This window comes from Globicephala melas, chromosome 14, assembly GCF_963455315.2.
Source record: "Globicephala melas chromosome 14, mGloMel1.2, whole genome shotgun sequence".
Classification (NCBI taxonomy): Eukaryota; Metazoa; Chordata; class Mammalia; order Artiodactyla; family Delphinidae; genus Globicephala; species Globicephala melas.
The window spans coordinates 6146679-6162725 of record NC_083327.1 but is presented as its reverse complement, the minus strand read 5'-3'; the positions used below and the strand labels follow the sequence as shown (position 1 = coordinate 6162725).

At 35.7% G+C, this 16047-nt stretch overlaps 1 protein-coding gene across 3 annotated transcripts in view; it reads right to left on the bottom strand.

The window, feature by feature from the left end:
• Window positions 1-16047, bottom strand: part of ADGRB3 (adhesion G protein-coupled receptor B3) — an 801091-nt gene that overhangs the window by 141851 nt on the left and 643193 nt on the right. For all 3 annotated transcript variants that reach the window (XM_030859191.2, XM_030859192.2, XM_060283891.1), the window contains 3 exons: window positions 9708-9834; window positions 8007-8110; window positions 3454-3556 (listed from right to left, as the gene is read on the bottom strand). In XM_030859191.2, the coding sequence (XP_030715051.1) occupies window positions 3454-3556; window positions 8007-8110; window positions 9708-9834 (334 nt within the window). The remainder of the gene's footprint in view (window positions 1-3453; window positions 3557-8006; window positions 8111-9707; window positions 9835-16047) is intronic.

Genomic DNA, 16047 nt, shown 5'->3' with positions numbered 1-16047 from the left:
GCGGAGCAACCAAGCCCGTGCGCCACAGCTACTGAGCTTGCGCGTCTGGAGCCTGTTCTCCGCAACAAGAGAAGGCTGCGACAGTGAGAGGCCCGCGCACCGCCGTGAAGAGTGGCCCCTGCTCGCCACAACTAGAGAAAGCCCTCGCACAGAAATGAAGTGCCAACACAGCCAAAAATAAATAAATAAATTTATAGATATAAAAAAAGAAGCCCTCTCAGATGCTTCCATTTTTCCAAGTGGGGAATGGTAAAGCATCAATCAAAATTTACCAGGGAAATCAAAGATAGGAATTTGATCAATTACAAAATGCCCACAGCAGCGAAGGGATCCTACACACACCCTAAAAAATATACTGTACCCACTGATAATATTTTACCTTTTTAAAATACTGTCCTGGAGTTTATACAGATCATGAGTTTATACGGATAATACATTTTCATATTTTTTTCTCTCTTTTTTTTTTTTTGAGACATCATTAATCCTCCAAACAGTGAAGCAGGTATGGCTTTTCACATACTGCTATTTCACATATATTTAAAATGAAGTGAGGTCAATTTAATTGAATTCAGCACATGTATCGTAATAAAATATACGATTATTTCCTCTGGAAACCTGATATTGTTGAGAGAGACTAAGAATAAAATCCTACTGTGTTGTATTTTTCTCTCCTAGTCACTCCATAGTGGATTGTCCTAGGCTTGCAAGATCATCTACTCAGAGCTAGTAAAGCAAAGTTAACGTAGCATGAGAGAAAAACAATAATTTTTCATTTTCTTTATCATCACTACCACCTATCCCCCACTCCTCCCCACACGCATCACAGTGTAGCAGCAGAAATCAGCACAGTCTATCTGGAACAGAACCACCAGGATCCCAAAACCATATAGAATCTATTCTGCAGAAACAGAACTAAACTGACCTTTTATTTTTTTAAACCAAGCCCATGCCGGCCATGCTTCATAATCAGAAATGAAATGTAAAACTAGACTTGTCTTATCTTGCCTTTGATGCTCATAATATTCATAGATATCTAGCAGACATTTTAATTTAAAAAAAAAAACAGCAGGATATTGAGAACCTGGAAAAGCAAAAATGGGCAAGCAGAATGTAATTTCTCAAAACTTCTTTAGTCTCTAAGTATCATTACCATTTAGACCTACACAACATGGTAGTCACTTGGTACATGTAGCCACTGAGCACTTGAAATGCGCTTGGCCCAAACTGTGATGTATTATAAGTATAAAACACACACCAGATTCTGAAGACTTTATTTTAAAAAACTTTAAAACATTGTATTAACATTTAAAAATATTACTTATATGTTAAGATGGTCATCTTTTGGATATACTGAGTTAAATATATTATTAAAATTGATTTTGCTTGTTTATTTTTACTTATTTTAATGTGGCTACCAAACTGTCACTATTACATACATAGCTTGCATTTGTGGCCTAGAGTGTATTTCTATCGAACAGCAATGATCCAACAGAAATACACAACAACCACTAAAATATGTGGTAAACCTTGTGGAAAATTCTACTATTTGACCATTTGGCTCAGAACTTGTAAAAACTTTGCCAGACAGCATAAAGCAGTTTTAAAAGCATATTTCCTACTGAAGACAATGATGTTTTCCATATTCTAATGAGGGACATAACTCAAGAGTGTTTGGAGGGTAAAAAATGACATGGAGACTTTGGTGGGAAAAAACAAAACAAAACAAGCTACCAGCTCAAGCTAACTCTAGCTTGAATTTTTCTGGTTCCCAGACCCAGTAAGTGATTTCTACTTCAGAGGAAAGCTCTTCTTCTTTGCACGGAGGTTCAAGGACAAACAGTTAAAGAATTGTGACCAGGTATGAACAAGTGAAGGAGCATTCCTAAGGGATCTGAGGTCCTGCCAGGTGAACAGCGAGGACAGGGGTGAGATAAGGGATTCTTCACTGCTCAGGGCTCATGGGGTGTCTCCCCTCCTTCATCCCCAGCCCTTTCCTTCCCTTCCCAGCTTGGTTGCGCCTACCCCCATCCATTTCCCCTCTGCTGGTTACTCTGCACACTTCTTTTTCCCCTCCCAATTCCAACTGCATCTCCCTCACTGTGGTCTTTCTCCTTTCTTCCTCTGACTTTCTTTTTCCCATGAATTTCTTGTTAAATTTAGGTTAAATAGTCAGAAGGTGGCCCTGAAATATATTTTAATAGACTTTACTTTGTCTCACCTTTTTTTAAGAAGACACAGGAAAGAAATGGGAAAAGAACTAAACATTCAGATACGTGAAAGGTGAAAGTGCTTTTTACTTCCACAAGGCTCCTTATTGGGCTCTTATTGGTGTTCCCTTTTTTGCTTTTGTCCTTCATGGTTAGTGACCTTCCGCTTATCCCCCCTCCACCCCCTCCCCACAGTCCTAGGGTAATATGGGTCAAGACAAAATCTTCATCAGAATCACCTAAGCAGTTTCCCAGACCTCTCTAGACCCCAAATTGTATTCTTTGGGTAGGAATCAGATTCTTAGGAGTGTAAGTTAGCAAAATAAACAAACTATCCATAATCTTTGATGTTGATGCATGTCTTACAAATATCTAATATAGCGAAAGTACCTACTGAAAAGTGCATTGGATGTTCTAAAAATGATAGCTTATAGGGAAGAAGTTCAATTATTGACTTTAGTATTTGGAAAAAAATTAAGAAAAGAACAGGCCCAAACTGACCAGCAAATATTATCAAAGCATTTTTTAACAGAATTCCTTTGAGGTTGGGGTAAGTTAATTTAAGATTTCTATTATGGGTTTCTTGGTATGTATTTCAGAGTCATTTAGCAAAAAGACTGACAGTCATTTCTCAAAAAACATGGTCATTCAACTCAAGTCATATATTTTACATTTGCTGAAAGTGTTACACAGTTAAAGAACTACAAAACTGTTTAAGTATCAAAATACTTTCTGCCTAATAAAACTTTCTGAAAAGCATAAAATCTAGAGTCACTTCCTCCTAATACTGTCTTTGGTTATTGTCTAAAATAAGTTTTTTGGCGGATTTTTCAACAGCTATGTTACACTAGTTAGCAATTTATAGTTGAATTTTAGGAATCAGTATGTTAATAAATTAGATCAAAACACAGGAAATTCTATTACAATTAGGATAATGAATTAAAATTTGTGCTTTTGATGTTCCAAGGCTTTGAACTCATAGAGCTTTGACATAATGTTTAATAAACACATATGTTTACTATTATAAACAGCCTCTCAATCCCCAAGAAATTAAGCCAAAGGAATGTATTTCTTGACTGGAATCACCAATACTTTTATTCAGAAACAAATAAAATATTTTTATTTTTAAAAATAATTTCATCAGAAGTTCCCTATTTTATCAAGAATAAACATATAGATTATCAATAGCCAACTTTATGTCACAACATAAACGCAGAAAGAGAAGCAGAATAATCACCAGTCATACCTTATTATGTGTCTGAGTCTGTCCAACCAGGATGAGGATGTTGGATGAGATGATAGACAGGCAGAAGTTAATCAGAATTATGGACCTCTCAGAGCGTATGTACCTAGCCAGAGAGAGAAAGTGTCCAACTTTAAAATTCAGCGGAAAGATGAGAAATTCTCTATTATGCAAATTGGTGGAATTCATCCAGAAAAAGACACTAACATGAAGCCTTTACATGAGAAAAAAATATTTAAAAAGTTGTTTTTAAGGAAGATTATTCTTAGAGACCCAATTTTATAGTGACATATAATATCCAAGAGACCTTAAATTTATTTTTCTTTAGACATTAGTGTGGACAACATGGCACTTCTGACAGAAGCTTAATTGCACATCTGTTATCACCATAACATTCTTTACTAGAAGTATAAAATTTCTTAGGATGGTATCAGTTAGTATCATTACCTTCCTATTTGTGTATCTGTAATATGCTAATTATTATCATTTACATCAACCAGTAGAAACTGAAAACCAAAAAGAAAAACCCCACACAGATTCTGAAATATCCCCCTTATTTACGAGGAAGATGCCTTTACTCTCATGAAGCCATGAACAATTTGCACCCACCACTTCACTCGCTCAAGTATTTTTATATAGTTAGGCTGTTACTCTTTAGGTTTTTCTTTTCCTGAATAATTGTTCCAAAACAAGAAAAAAGAAAATGAATCTTTACTGCTGAAATCTAATCCAATCCACAAATGATAATTCATCATTAGGCTGGAAAATTAGTTGGAGCCTGCCATATTTTACCCGTATGAAGAAGTATTTATATACAGTCTGTCATATAATTTTTAAGCACATCAAGAATGTAAGCCTAGGGTTAAGATGGGAATAAAAACACAGACCTGCTAGAGAATGGACTTGAGGATGTGGGGAGGGGGAAGGGTGAGCTGGGACGAAGTGAGAGAGTGGCATGGACATATATACACTACCAAATGTAAAATAGATAGCTAGTGGGAGGCAGCTGCATAGCACAGGGAGGTCAGCTGGGTGCTTTGTGACCACCTTGGGGGTGGGATAGGGAGGGTGGGAGGGAGGGAGAAGCAAGAGGGAAGAGATATGGGAACATATGTATATGTATAACTGATTCGCTTTGTTATAAAGCAGAAACTGACACACCATTGTAAAGCAATTAAAAAAAAAAACAAAAAAGAATGTAAGCCATGGAGAAAACTGCTCAGAATCAAGTGTTCTACCAGGTGTTTACCCTAAAAGGGTAGCAGCTATCTTGCTTTACTGTACCCTGTGGTAAATCACTGAGTGACAGTAACAAAAAGACATATTTGTTCGTGCTGTGTATTTGAGACTGTTCAATTTGTGTTAGAACATGAACTCACTGTCCACAGCCCACAGTGTGGGCTTCCCTGTGCAGTGTTCCATGGGGGTGCCAGAGATCTGGAGGCACTCTTTGGAAGGTAAAAATCTATCAAAGTTCTTACTCTCTGTTTGTGAGGAATATTTAGGCAGAGGTCCTACATTCCATCACATGTTTCAGAAAAGAAAGCAAAACAAAAACAAGAATAATAATAAAATATACAAAGAAAATTTTTAATATAAAAGAATCTTCCTTTCTTCACAGAACAAACATAGAATGAACCTAGGTGGACCCTCAATAAAAAATGGCCTCCAGAGTGGCTTAATCTTGTCCCTGCATCATCAGTATCTAAAAATATAATAAACCACACACTGGGATGCTGAAAACATCAAATATTAAGTTGTTTCTTTTTTTTTGGTTGGGGATGTATCATTAAAACATTTAAGGGCTGCACACAGTTGACCCTTTATGTGATATTAAAGGCTTCCATGACAGCACAAGTACACAGATGACATTACTGAAAGGCTTTCATCGATATCATTTGCTCAGTAAATAGAAAAATCATGGTAATGAAGACCTAGACTGACCACCCTGAAGAGTCTTTAGATGTTTTCATTTTCATTAACATTGTGACATTATTACCTTAAAAATTGCTATAAAATATCTCAACTTTCAAAACATTTCATAAATATGCTTTATGTTTTAAACAAAATTTGTGAATGCATCATTTCAATACATGGATTAAAAGACATGCTCAGTTGCTCTGTGATGTAACAACGTAATTCTACAGAACATATCTGTAGATGGAGAGAACGTAACAATGGATTCATTTTTTGATGAATATTTCTAATGAGCTACATGAGACATCAGCAAATTTCAAAGTGGTATATTATATATAAAATAATTCTGATGTTCACACATTTTACACATCATTAGAAAAGCAAAAAAAAAAAAAAAAAAAACACTAAACCTTTTAATTAGAAAAAAAAAAGCAGTAAGATCCTGACATGAGTATTATCATACAGGAATGTTACTAGGTAAATTTCATGTTTAGAAAATGCATTGAATTCGTCATGCTACAAGATTCACTTAATAGTTTATGAATCTTGAAACTTCTATCAAATTATTAATATTACTTCAATTCTTCTACCTGTAGACAATGAGTTGATGGCCACTAACGGTTAGAAATTCAAATTTATATTGTTTCTTAGTACTGTCTTCTAAACTTCTCAGTTTCATGTCAAGTTTGGATAGATACTTTCAGGTGGTAATTCCTAGAAAGCTATTGCAATAGGTGATTCTCCTGGATTTTCTGGATTACAGCAAACTTCCCTACAGACTAAATAATCCTGTACTTCTTTGATAACTTTTATATATCATTTATACTAGCAGTGTTTGTGCTAGCGTTAGCCATATGTATTGAAGCGTGAAGAGGTGTAATTGGTGGCTGAACCCTAAGTACTGAGAAATGGAACTTGGTTCTGAACACTTCAGTGAGTATGACTTATGATGCCATTGATGAATTGTGATACTATTACCTAGTATCCTGGCCCATAAACACTGCCTCATTTCCTGAGAAATACCATTCAGGCAATTGTGGGAGAGAAAGTCTCTTCCCAGCCTTTGTCTGTCTTGCTCTTGTATTACCAGGACAATGCCTGCTTGACTGAGCCCTGAACCCTGGATTCTACTGTCGACAATGCCATGCCTAGAACAAACATTTCTTTCATTTCATGAGACTGGCCATATATTATCAGATTCCCTCATTTGGTATTTCACTACCCTGCATGGGAAGGCAGGACCTCTATTACGTATCTGTATCAATGGATCAAGAATGTGTACATATTTTGTTTCTGTATGAAGCATGAAAATCTTAATATCTTTGACAATATAATATTCTGGACAATTAATTTTTGTCCTCAAAAGAGTAAAAAATATAATGGAGAACAATGATTTTTATTTTTTAAAAAAGGATGTTAAATCAAATGATCTTTCCTTATTAAATTGTAATTAATTTTTCAATGAATTTTTTTTTTTTTTTTGCGATACGCGGGCCTCTCACTGTTGTGGCCTCTCCCGTTGCGGAGCACATGCTCCGGACGCGCAGGCTCAGCGGCCATGGCTCACGGGCCTAGCCGCTCCGCGGCATGTGGGATTTTCCCGGACCGGGGCACGAACCCGTATCCACTGTATTGGCAGGCGGACTCTCAACCAGTGCGCCACCAGGGAAGCCCTCAACGAAATTGTTTTCTATCCTCAGTAAAAGATAAGTAAAATACTAGGCCTGGCTACCTTTGCAATTTTAATATTTCAAATATTCAGGAAATAATACATAATTATTTATTTGCTAATATGGTAACTGTTTTTAGAACATTTTAAAGTAATCAGAATGGATATAAAAATGTTTAACATTTGAAAATTTATTGGGAAGTTTAGTTATATACTAGTTATCAATATGTCAGTAGACATAATAAACTTCACAGGTCTAATTCTCATTAACAGAACAAGAACAAATCTTAGAGAACTACTACATTTTCATACAATGTCAAACAGATATAATTTCACATCTTATAGAACAGTATTTTTCAATCACTTTCCCTTGTTTATGTATTTTTATGACTTTTTAAAATCAGTTTGTCAAAATCTGACTTAGTGGAAACATTCAGCTGAGAAGTCTTTTCTAAAGCTTTATGGTATTATATTAATGCATTAATATTATAGAAGACTTTACACATTGAGACACACAGAAAGCATATGTTTAAAACTTAAGCATTTGGAGACCATATTTCTATAACAGAAGAATTAATTTGACTGTATCATTAAATTCTCAAGCTCAATAGCAGTTGGGATAAATATAAACAACACATAGACTGAACTTGGGGTATTAAGAGTACCATGCTTGGGGTAAGCAACTTGTTGAAGGCTACCATCATTTGAATTGGGAAGAAAAGTGTGTGTGTGTGTGTGTGTGTTTTGTTTACTTTCCCATTGTAGGAAAATACAGACAAGAAAATTAAGTAAACATTTAGTATTATTGAGCTCATTTATTATAGCTCAGTCACGGCAATTATAATCCTGTTTTCAAAGTACTTCTTTCAGTAAATTAAGAAAACATGAGACATATAATAGTTATTATATTCCTTGATTTAACTCTGAATAACAGAACATTCCATTTCTAGTGTATTAATTGACTACATACCTCCATAATGCTGCATAGACAACGGCTAGGGTGATCAAGGCCAAGCAAGAAAGGCCACTGCCTACAATTAGGGTAACTGAAGGTGTACTAGAGGATTCCATGATCTGTAAATTAAACAAAAGAAGCAAAAAAAAAAAAAAAAAAAAAAAGAGAGAGAGAGAATTTTTAAAATAAATTAAAATAACTTCTAAACTCAACAAAACTATCCTAACACTCAAAAATAGCCAATATAGTTGTTATAGTAACCAGATAATTACCCAGTAACCACTCTGTTCACATATTCTCAACCTCTAAAATGACTAATTCTAGCTACTCCCTCTCTCCCACTGTGAAGTAATGAAGGCCTTAAGAGTTTTCAATGCTTGATTGTGGCATATACCCACTTACAGCTTTCTAAAATAAATAACTGAAGCTACAACTTGGTCAACATTAACATGTTAAATTTCATCTAGTTGAAATTTGAAGCAGTATTTATTTTTCTTCAACTAACTACAGTTCAGTTATTTCACAAAATGTATTTTGTTGAAATTTACTTTGATCCTCCCATTATGTTATCCAAATCTGGTACCTAGATATTGAAAATTTTTCAAACTTTCTGACTTTTGACAACTTTGTTCTAAGTCAAGTATTCTCTCATTTAATTTCACTAGCTTGGCCTCTCAGAATATAGAAGAAAATCAAATTTCAAGTGTAAGATCTTAGAATATATTTGTGATATTTTTTCTGTGAACAAAATATATAGAGATAATCTTCACAATGTCAATATTAGTCTCTAAATACTTGACCTTGAAAAATAAGTCTTATATCTTTTAAAACATATATAAAGATCAAAGAGATTTCTTTCTTTAGACACTAACATGGTACTAACTAATAAAATCTGCTGTTTTTCATATTTTTAGTATTGGAAGTTTAAAGAAATACACTTTAAGATCAAGTGTGTTCCAAATCTTAGATATGCACAATCAATTTTATAGGCATTTTTGGCTATCAAAATAAGGAAAAAGAGTGATGCATATTTAGGCCAGATTTAGACAGAAAGTCACATTTTTCTTAATAATTATTTTTCACCACTTCAATTTCTGAAATAATTTTTCAAAGTACATTTGATGAGGATGTTATTTTTTCTTTCAGACAGTTTATACAACTGTCTGTTTCAGAAACTAGTTTTACAAACCTATGTACTTCTAAGGAATGATTTTACAGTTTCTGACAGTCTCTGCTTTCATAAAAATTTCATTTAATTAAAAAAATAAATATCCAAGGACACCCCAGAAAACCTGTACTGAAAATATCCAATGCAGATATGCAATGTGTTTGGCTATAGTGTCTGGGGTCTTCATTCTACTACCAACAGTAACCTCACAAATTCCCCAGAACAGCTTTAGAGTTCTAAAATAAAGGTTAAGCTGACAAGTATTTTTATTTGAAAGTTTGCAGCATATTAGCAATATGATTGGAGTACATCCTCAAAACTATACTGCAGAAATTTCAAGTTAGAAGACAAAATTGAGTAGAATTTAGTTATAGCACACCAACTAGAATTCATTTCACCAAGCTACTGTAGCTAAGGAGGAGACGAACCCAATTTTGCCACCCTGCAACATTTTCCATTTCCCCATTTAAAATGCAGTTCCCTGGAGAAACACTCTCCACAATGTCCCTGCCTTTGCATTAAAGCCGTGTTTTCCCTTTGTTACTTACTATTTCTCTAGGTTGCTGAGCCAAAATGGCGAAGGTAGAGAGACGATCACATAAGCATTTCGTATGGGATGCATCGGTAAGCACAGTTTTACATCCCTGGGTGGACCAGGTTCCCAAAGACTCGTTCCTGTAGAGGGTGGGGGGTGGGGGGGAGATCGGGATAAATACGCCTGACTGCCAAATCCGTAATGAAGAAAATGCAATTTAATTGAGAGAATCGTCTACTGTAATTCCCGTACAGGGGGAAAAAAAAAATCTACTTGTTGTTGAACAGGACGTAATTTAGATGCATCTCCAGTAATGCAAAGCGAGAGTGTTTGGAGAAAGCAGGCGGGCGGCGGTACGGCGTGCAGAGAGCTGTCCAGCGCCGGAGGTGCTGAAACCGGGACTGGCTCTGTCCAGCCCTCTGCGAGGAACGGCGGCGGCGGCGGCACGAGCAGCCGCCAGAGCGTTGGCAGCCACTTCCTATGCTCATCGGATCGTTTCAAACACTCATAGAGTGTAAAGAGGCTTTTCACATTGCATACCAGCTCTGATTCCCGTCCCGTATTTTTGGATCGTGAACGCTGACTTTTAAACCGAGGATTTCTCTGAAAAGCCTGCCTAAAAGGTTAGATAGCTTGTGTTGGGTGATATAGAATCTTCTCTGTTGGTTAGGGATTTTTCCTCCCTTTAGAATTAGCTGCTGTGAAAATTTCACCCTGGAAATGGGAAGCAGCAGCAGCGGCATCAGCTGGTTCCGACTCTCATTGCCTTTGCCTGATATCCAGGGGAATGGTGGGTTTCAGACATCAGCTTCCCACTCCACACTTCACTCAGCCCAAGCTCCTCTGAAGCCCTTGACATTTCTTCCCCTCACCCACCTCTCTGCCCCGGGGTGGAAGCATTAAGCTAACCACAAAACTGCCAGAACATTTAGAAGAATAACCCCACCTCAAAGTCCGGTAGGAATGGGGAAAGAGGGCCTGCTTCAATCTTCCCTTTGGTGTAGCCATTCAAAATTCTAAAGCATATGGTTTCTTTCCCACCCCAGCAGAACAATAAAAATGGTATCAACCTACGCCTTCTTAGTGGGGGGTGAAGATGGGGGAGAATCCTTCCACCCCCCGGCTGAACTACTCTACAGGAAGAGGAAGAAAAGAAAAAAAAAAAGCTATAGAGTTCAACCAATCAACTTTATTATCATTACACGTGTTATATACTGAATGCACCAATTGTCACCTCCCCTCCCCCAGGCACGGAACTCTCCAAGTAGCAAACCTGTGTGTATGTGTGTGCTTAAATTTCAAACCCAATTACTATCTATGTTAAAAATCACTCTAAAGCTCCAGAAGGATAACACATGGCTTGGTGTTAATTTTGATATGGTACTTTTTATTTCATCTACTCCATATCTCTGAATGCCTAAAGCTATTGGGTTAAATATGAATGCAGTCTATTTCTGAGCTATTTCAATGACAGAGGTTTCACTGTGACAGCTGGACTTCCAAGTTGAGCTGTAGAGTATAATTTACACTATCCCTTTTTGGGATTTAGATGCAATATCTTTTTAATATTCATTAATTTGATTTAAATATTGATTTGATATCACTAATATGCACGACTCAAAATACTCTTAATTACAACTTCTTTTAAAAAGGAATAGACTATATTTGGGGAGAGGTACAAAAACGTTAAACCTAAGTTCACCCCAATACTTCTAAGTATTAGCCAATTAAAAATTTGGTAGGTCTCTTTTCTTTCTCATGATGTCATACAACCATGCAAAATTATATATATATATATATATATATATATAATCAGTTATATCTCAACCAACTGCAACAGTATTAAATTCCAATTCTACCTAACCAGAGCAGCACTTCAATTTATTTCATTGGCTGCCTGTCTCTTATTGTCTTGTGACAAAGAGTTAAGGCCAAATAAAAAACATTTATCTCAGCTGATTAAAGTTTAAAGAAGAAAGATACATTTAAGAAAATCTGACATGTTTTAAAACACAACATTGCATTATTAATCCTGTATGACAGCTTTACTTTAATGCACTATTTGTGCTTTCAAGATGGAGTCCAGTACCTACACTTTTCATATTATGTGGCTATGACCAATAAACTAATTCAAAGTCTTACAAGGAAAAAAGTTTACTGCAAATAAGACCTCATGAGACAAAGTGATATATTTATATCTAGGTGATGAAAGTTTGTTTACTCAAGAAAATGTTAGTATTATTAACCTTTGGCTGTCAGATGTAAAGTCTATGTTCAATATAACGTTGCTAGACTCTGAAGATCATGCAAATTTTATATGACATCTTCAGAAAAGTAGGTCAATTTACTCTGCTCTGTACAAAGATTGCAGTGCTGACCTGGCCCAGCCCCAGGCAAAACTGGGAAGTAAGTGACACTGGTCTCCATGTTTCAATCTTTCATTTCCCCCCCAAACATGAAATGTTTCTGATCTCACTGGGCCCCTTTTGATGGGTACCTTCCTGAGGCTTACATAACTTTTCTCCTTACCTTTCTTAGGAATTATTATCCCTTTGTTGACTTTACCTGATGAAACTAATGGAAAATATTATGAGTGACTGAGTACAGCTTGATGTGCTCTCCCCAGTTTAATGCAAGTTATAAAACACAAAATAATGCATCTGATAGCAGAACACCAGAATATGATCAGATGAGTAGGAGTGAACATTTTGAAAGGTGAGGAGGTAACTTCCAACTTCTATATTTGGTTGCTTGCAAGAGCTGAGTAATAAGTGTGATGCCATCTGATGCCAAATTTTAAATTGTTTCATAAAACCTCTTGATATTTTAAAACCAGATAAAACTCTTATAAATTAGTTTTTAAAATCACTAGCATACATGTCACTACTATTACAAAAACTATAGTATATGTCACCTGTATTTTCACACATTTCATAGCTATTCTTACTGTACAAAATTCTTCGAAAGCACGGTACATGTGTCTGACTGATTTCAGGGAGACCTTGTAAAGCAAACTGATGTGTGGTAGAGCTAATGTGAAGCAAAATAGCTTCCCCAGTCTGCACAGAACAAGGTTTTAAAGCACGTGGACTATTCCAGCAGTCACATTATTCTTCTAATGTCATAGATTTGCATGCCATGATTAATGGTATATCTGTGAATTTTTCTTAGTTATTAAGTCTAGCTTGTCATCAATGGGGCAAGCAAATACAATGAAATATGTATGAACATTAAAGATATAATAAGAATAACAGACTGAGGATGTCAGAAGCAAACACAAAATGATGATACACACGTTTTACTGAAAAATCACATATTTCTTTTTCATAGTGTCTTTTCTGGGCATTAATTTTTTTTTTCAAATAGTTTTCAAAATAACTAGGCCTGCAGAAATTTCATATAAGCAGCACATTCTTCGTTGGCTACACCTACATTCACCCATGTTAGCTCTTAGCTGTCATCTGTACCTCTTCTCCTTCTTCCTATTATTAGGCTGGCTAAAAGAAGAAAAGAGTCTGCCTGTCCCAAGTATTTGAAAGTACATACCCACAAGGACAGAATGCTGTGAAAATATATGACACAAAATCTATTATTTCCCACCTTAATATTTATTTGAGGCCTTTCCCCAATTTCCTAAGACTCTACATGATTCCTCTTTGGATCGGAGTTCATTTTTGGGGTCTGGATCTCATGGGAGAGTTAAATAATATAGCATGGGATTATATACTCTAGCATTTAAGATTAAAGAAAAAGATTATCCATTCACTCCAATGAAAAGTTGTTTAGGAAAAAACTGATAGCAAAAACTTATAGTGACACATTTCAAAACTGTTTCAAGAAATCAAACTTTTACCTTTTGAAATACCCATACAACTAAATATTCCACTTAAATCACTCTTTTATAAAACCATCTATTCTACTTCATAATACATCAGTGTGTAAAGTATTTATCATGAATAAGTTATAAACTTTAGCAGGTTTATATCTCAGGGTCGATTTTTTATTTAATTTTTATTTCATTTTAAAGTATAGTTGATTTTCTTTTTATTTAACAAACTTTTTTTAACTTAAAATTTTTTTTAACATCTTTATTGGAGTATAATTGCTTTACAATGGTGTGTTAGTTTCTGCTGTATAACAAAGTGAACCAGCTATACATATACATATATCCCCTTATGTCCTCCCTCTTGTGTCTCCCTCCCACCCTCCCTATCCCACCCCTCTAGGTGTTCACAAAGCACTGAGCTGATCATCCTGCGCTATGCTGCTGCTTCCCACTAGCTATCTATTTACATTTGGTAGTGTATATATGTCTGTGCCACTCTCTCACTTCATCCCAGCTTACGCTTCCCCCTTCCCGTGTCCTCAAGTCCATTCGCTATGTCTGCCTCTTTATTCTTGTCCTGTCCCTACGTTCTTCAGAATCATTTTTTTTAGATTCCATATATATGTGTTAGCATACGGTATTTGTTTTTCTCTTTCTGACTTACTACACTCTATACGGCAGACTCTAGGTCCATCCACCTCACTACAAATAACTAAATTTCGTTTCTTTTTATGGTTGAGTAATTTTCCATTATATATATGTGCCAGATCTTCTTATCCATTCTTCTGTCAATGGACACTTAGGTTGCTTCTATATTCTGGCGATTGTAAATACAGCTGCAGTGAACATGATTCTTTCTGAATTATGGTTTTCTCAGGGTATATGCCAGGCAGTGGAATTGCTGGGTCATACGATAGCTCTATTTTTAGTTTTTTAAGGAACCTCCATACTGTTCTCCATCATGGCTGTATCAATTTACATTCCCACTAACAGTGCAAGAGGGTTCCCTTTTCTCCACACCCTCTCCAGCATTTATTGTTTGCAGATTTTTTGATGATGGCCATTCTGACTGGTGTGAGGTGATACCTCATTGTAGTTTTGATTTGCATTTCTCTAATGATTAGTGATGTTGAGCATTCTTTAATGTGTTTGTTGGCAATCTGTATGTATTCTTTGGAGAAATGTCTATTTAGATCTTCTGCACATTTTTGGATTGGGTTGTTTGTTTTTTTGATATTGAGCTGCTTGTATATTTTGGAGATTAATCCCTTGTCAGTTGCTTCATTTGCAAATATTTTCTCCCATTCTGAGGGTTGTCTTTTCATCTTGTTTATGGTTTCCTTTGCTGTGCAAAGCTTTCAAGTTTCATTAGGTCTCATTTGTTTATTTTTCTTGTTATTTCCATTGCTCTAGGCGGTGGGTCAGAAAGGATCTTACTGTGATTTATGTCATAGAATGTTCTGCCTACATTTCTCTCGAAGAATTTTATAGTGTCTGGCCTTACATTTAGGTCTTAATCCATTTTGAGTTTATTTTTGTGTATGGTGTTAGGGAGTGTTTTAATTTCATTCCTTTACATACAGCTGTCCAGTTTTCCCAGCACCACTTATTGAAGAGGCTGTCTTTTCTCCATTGTATACTCTTGCCTCCTTTATCAAAAATAAGGTAACCATATGTGTGTGGCTTTATTTCTGGGCTGTCTATCCTGTTCCATTGATCTATATTTCTGATTTTGTGCCAGTACCATACTGTCTTTATTACTGTACCTTTGTAGTATAGTCTGATGTCTGGGAGACTGATTCCTCCAGCTCTGTTTTTCTTTCTCAAGATTGCTTTCACTATTTGGGTTTTTTTGTGGTCAAATACAAATTGTGAAATTTTTGTTCAAGTTCTGTGAAAAATGCCACCGGTAGTTTGATAGGGATTGCACTGAATCTGTAGATTGCTTTGGGTAGTAATTTTCACAATGTTGATTCTTCCAATCCAAGAACATGGTATATCTTTCCATCTGTTTGTATCATCTTTAGTTTCTTTCATCCATGTCTTATAGTTTTCTGCATACAGGTCTTTTGTCTCCTTAGGTAGGTTATTCCTAGGTATTGTACTCTATTTGTTGTAATGGTAAATGAGAGTGTTTCCTTAATTTCTCTTTCAGATTTTTCATCATTAGTGTAGAGGAATGCAAGAGAGTTCTGTGCATTAATTTTGTATCCTGCTATTTCATCAAATTCATTGATTAGCTCTAGTTTTTTTCTGGTAACATCTTTAGGATTCTCTGTGTATAGTATCATGTCATCTGCAAACAGCGATAGCTTTACTTCTTCTTTTCTGACTTGGATTCCTTTTATTCCTTTTTCTTCTGATTGCTGTGGCTAAAACTTATAAAACTATGTTGAAAAATAGTGGTAATAGTGGAAAACCTTGTCTTCTTCCTGATCTTAGAGGAAATGGTTTCAGTTTTGCAACATTGAGGACAATGTTGGCTGTGGGTTTGCATATATGGAGTTTATTATGTTGAGGTAGGTTC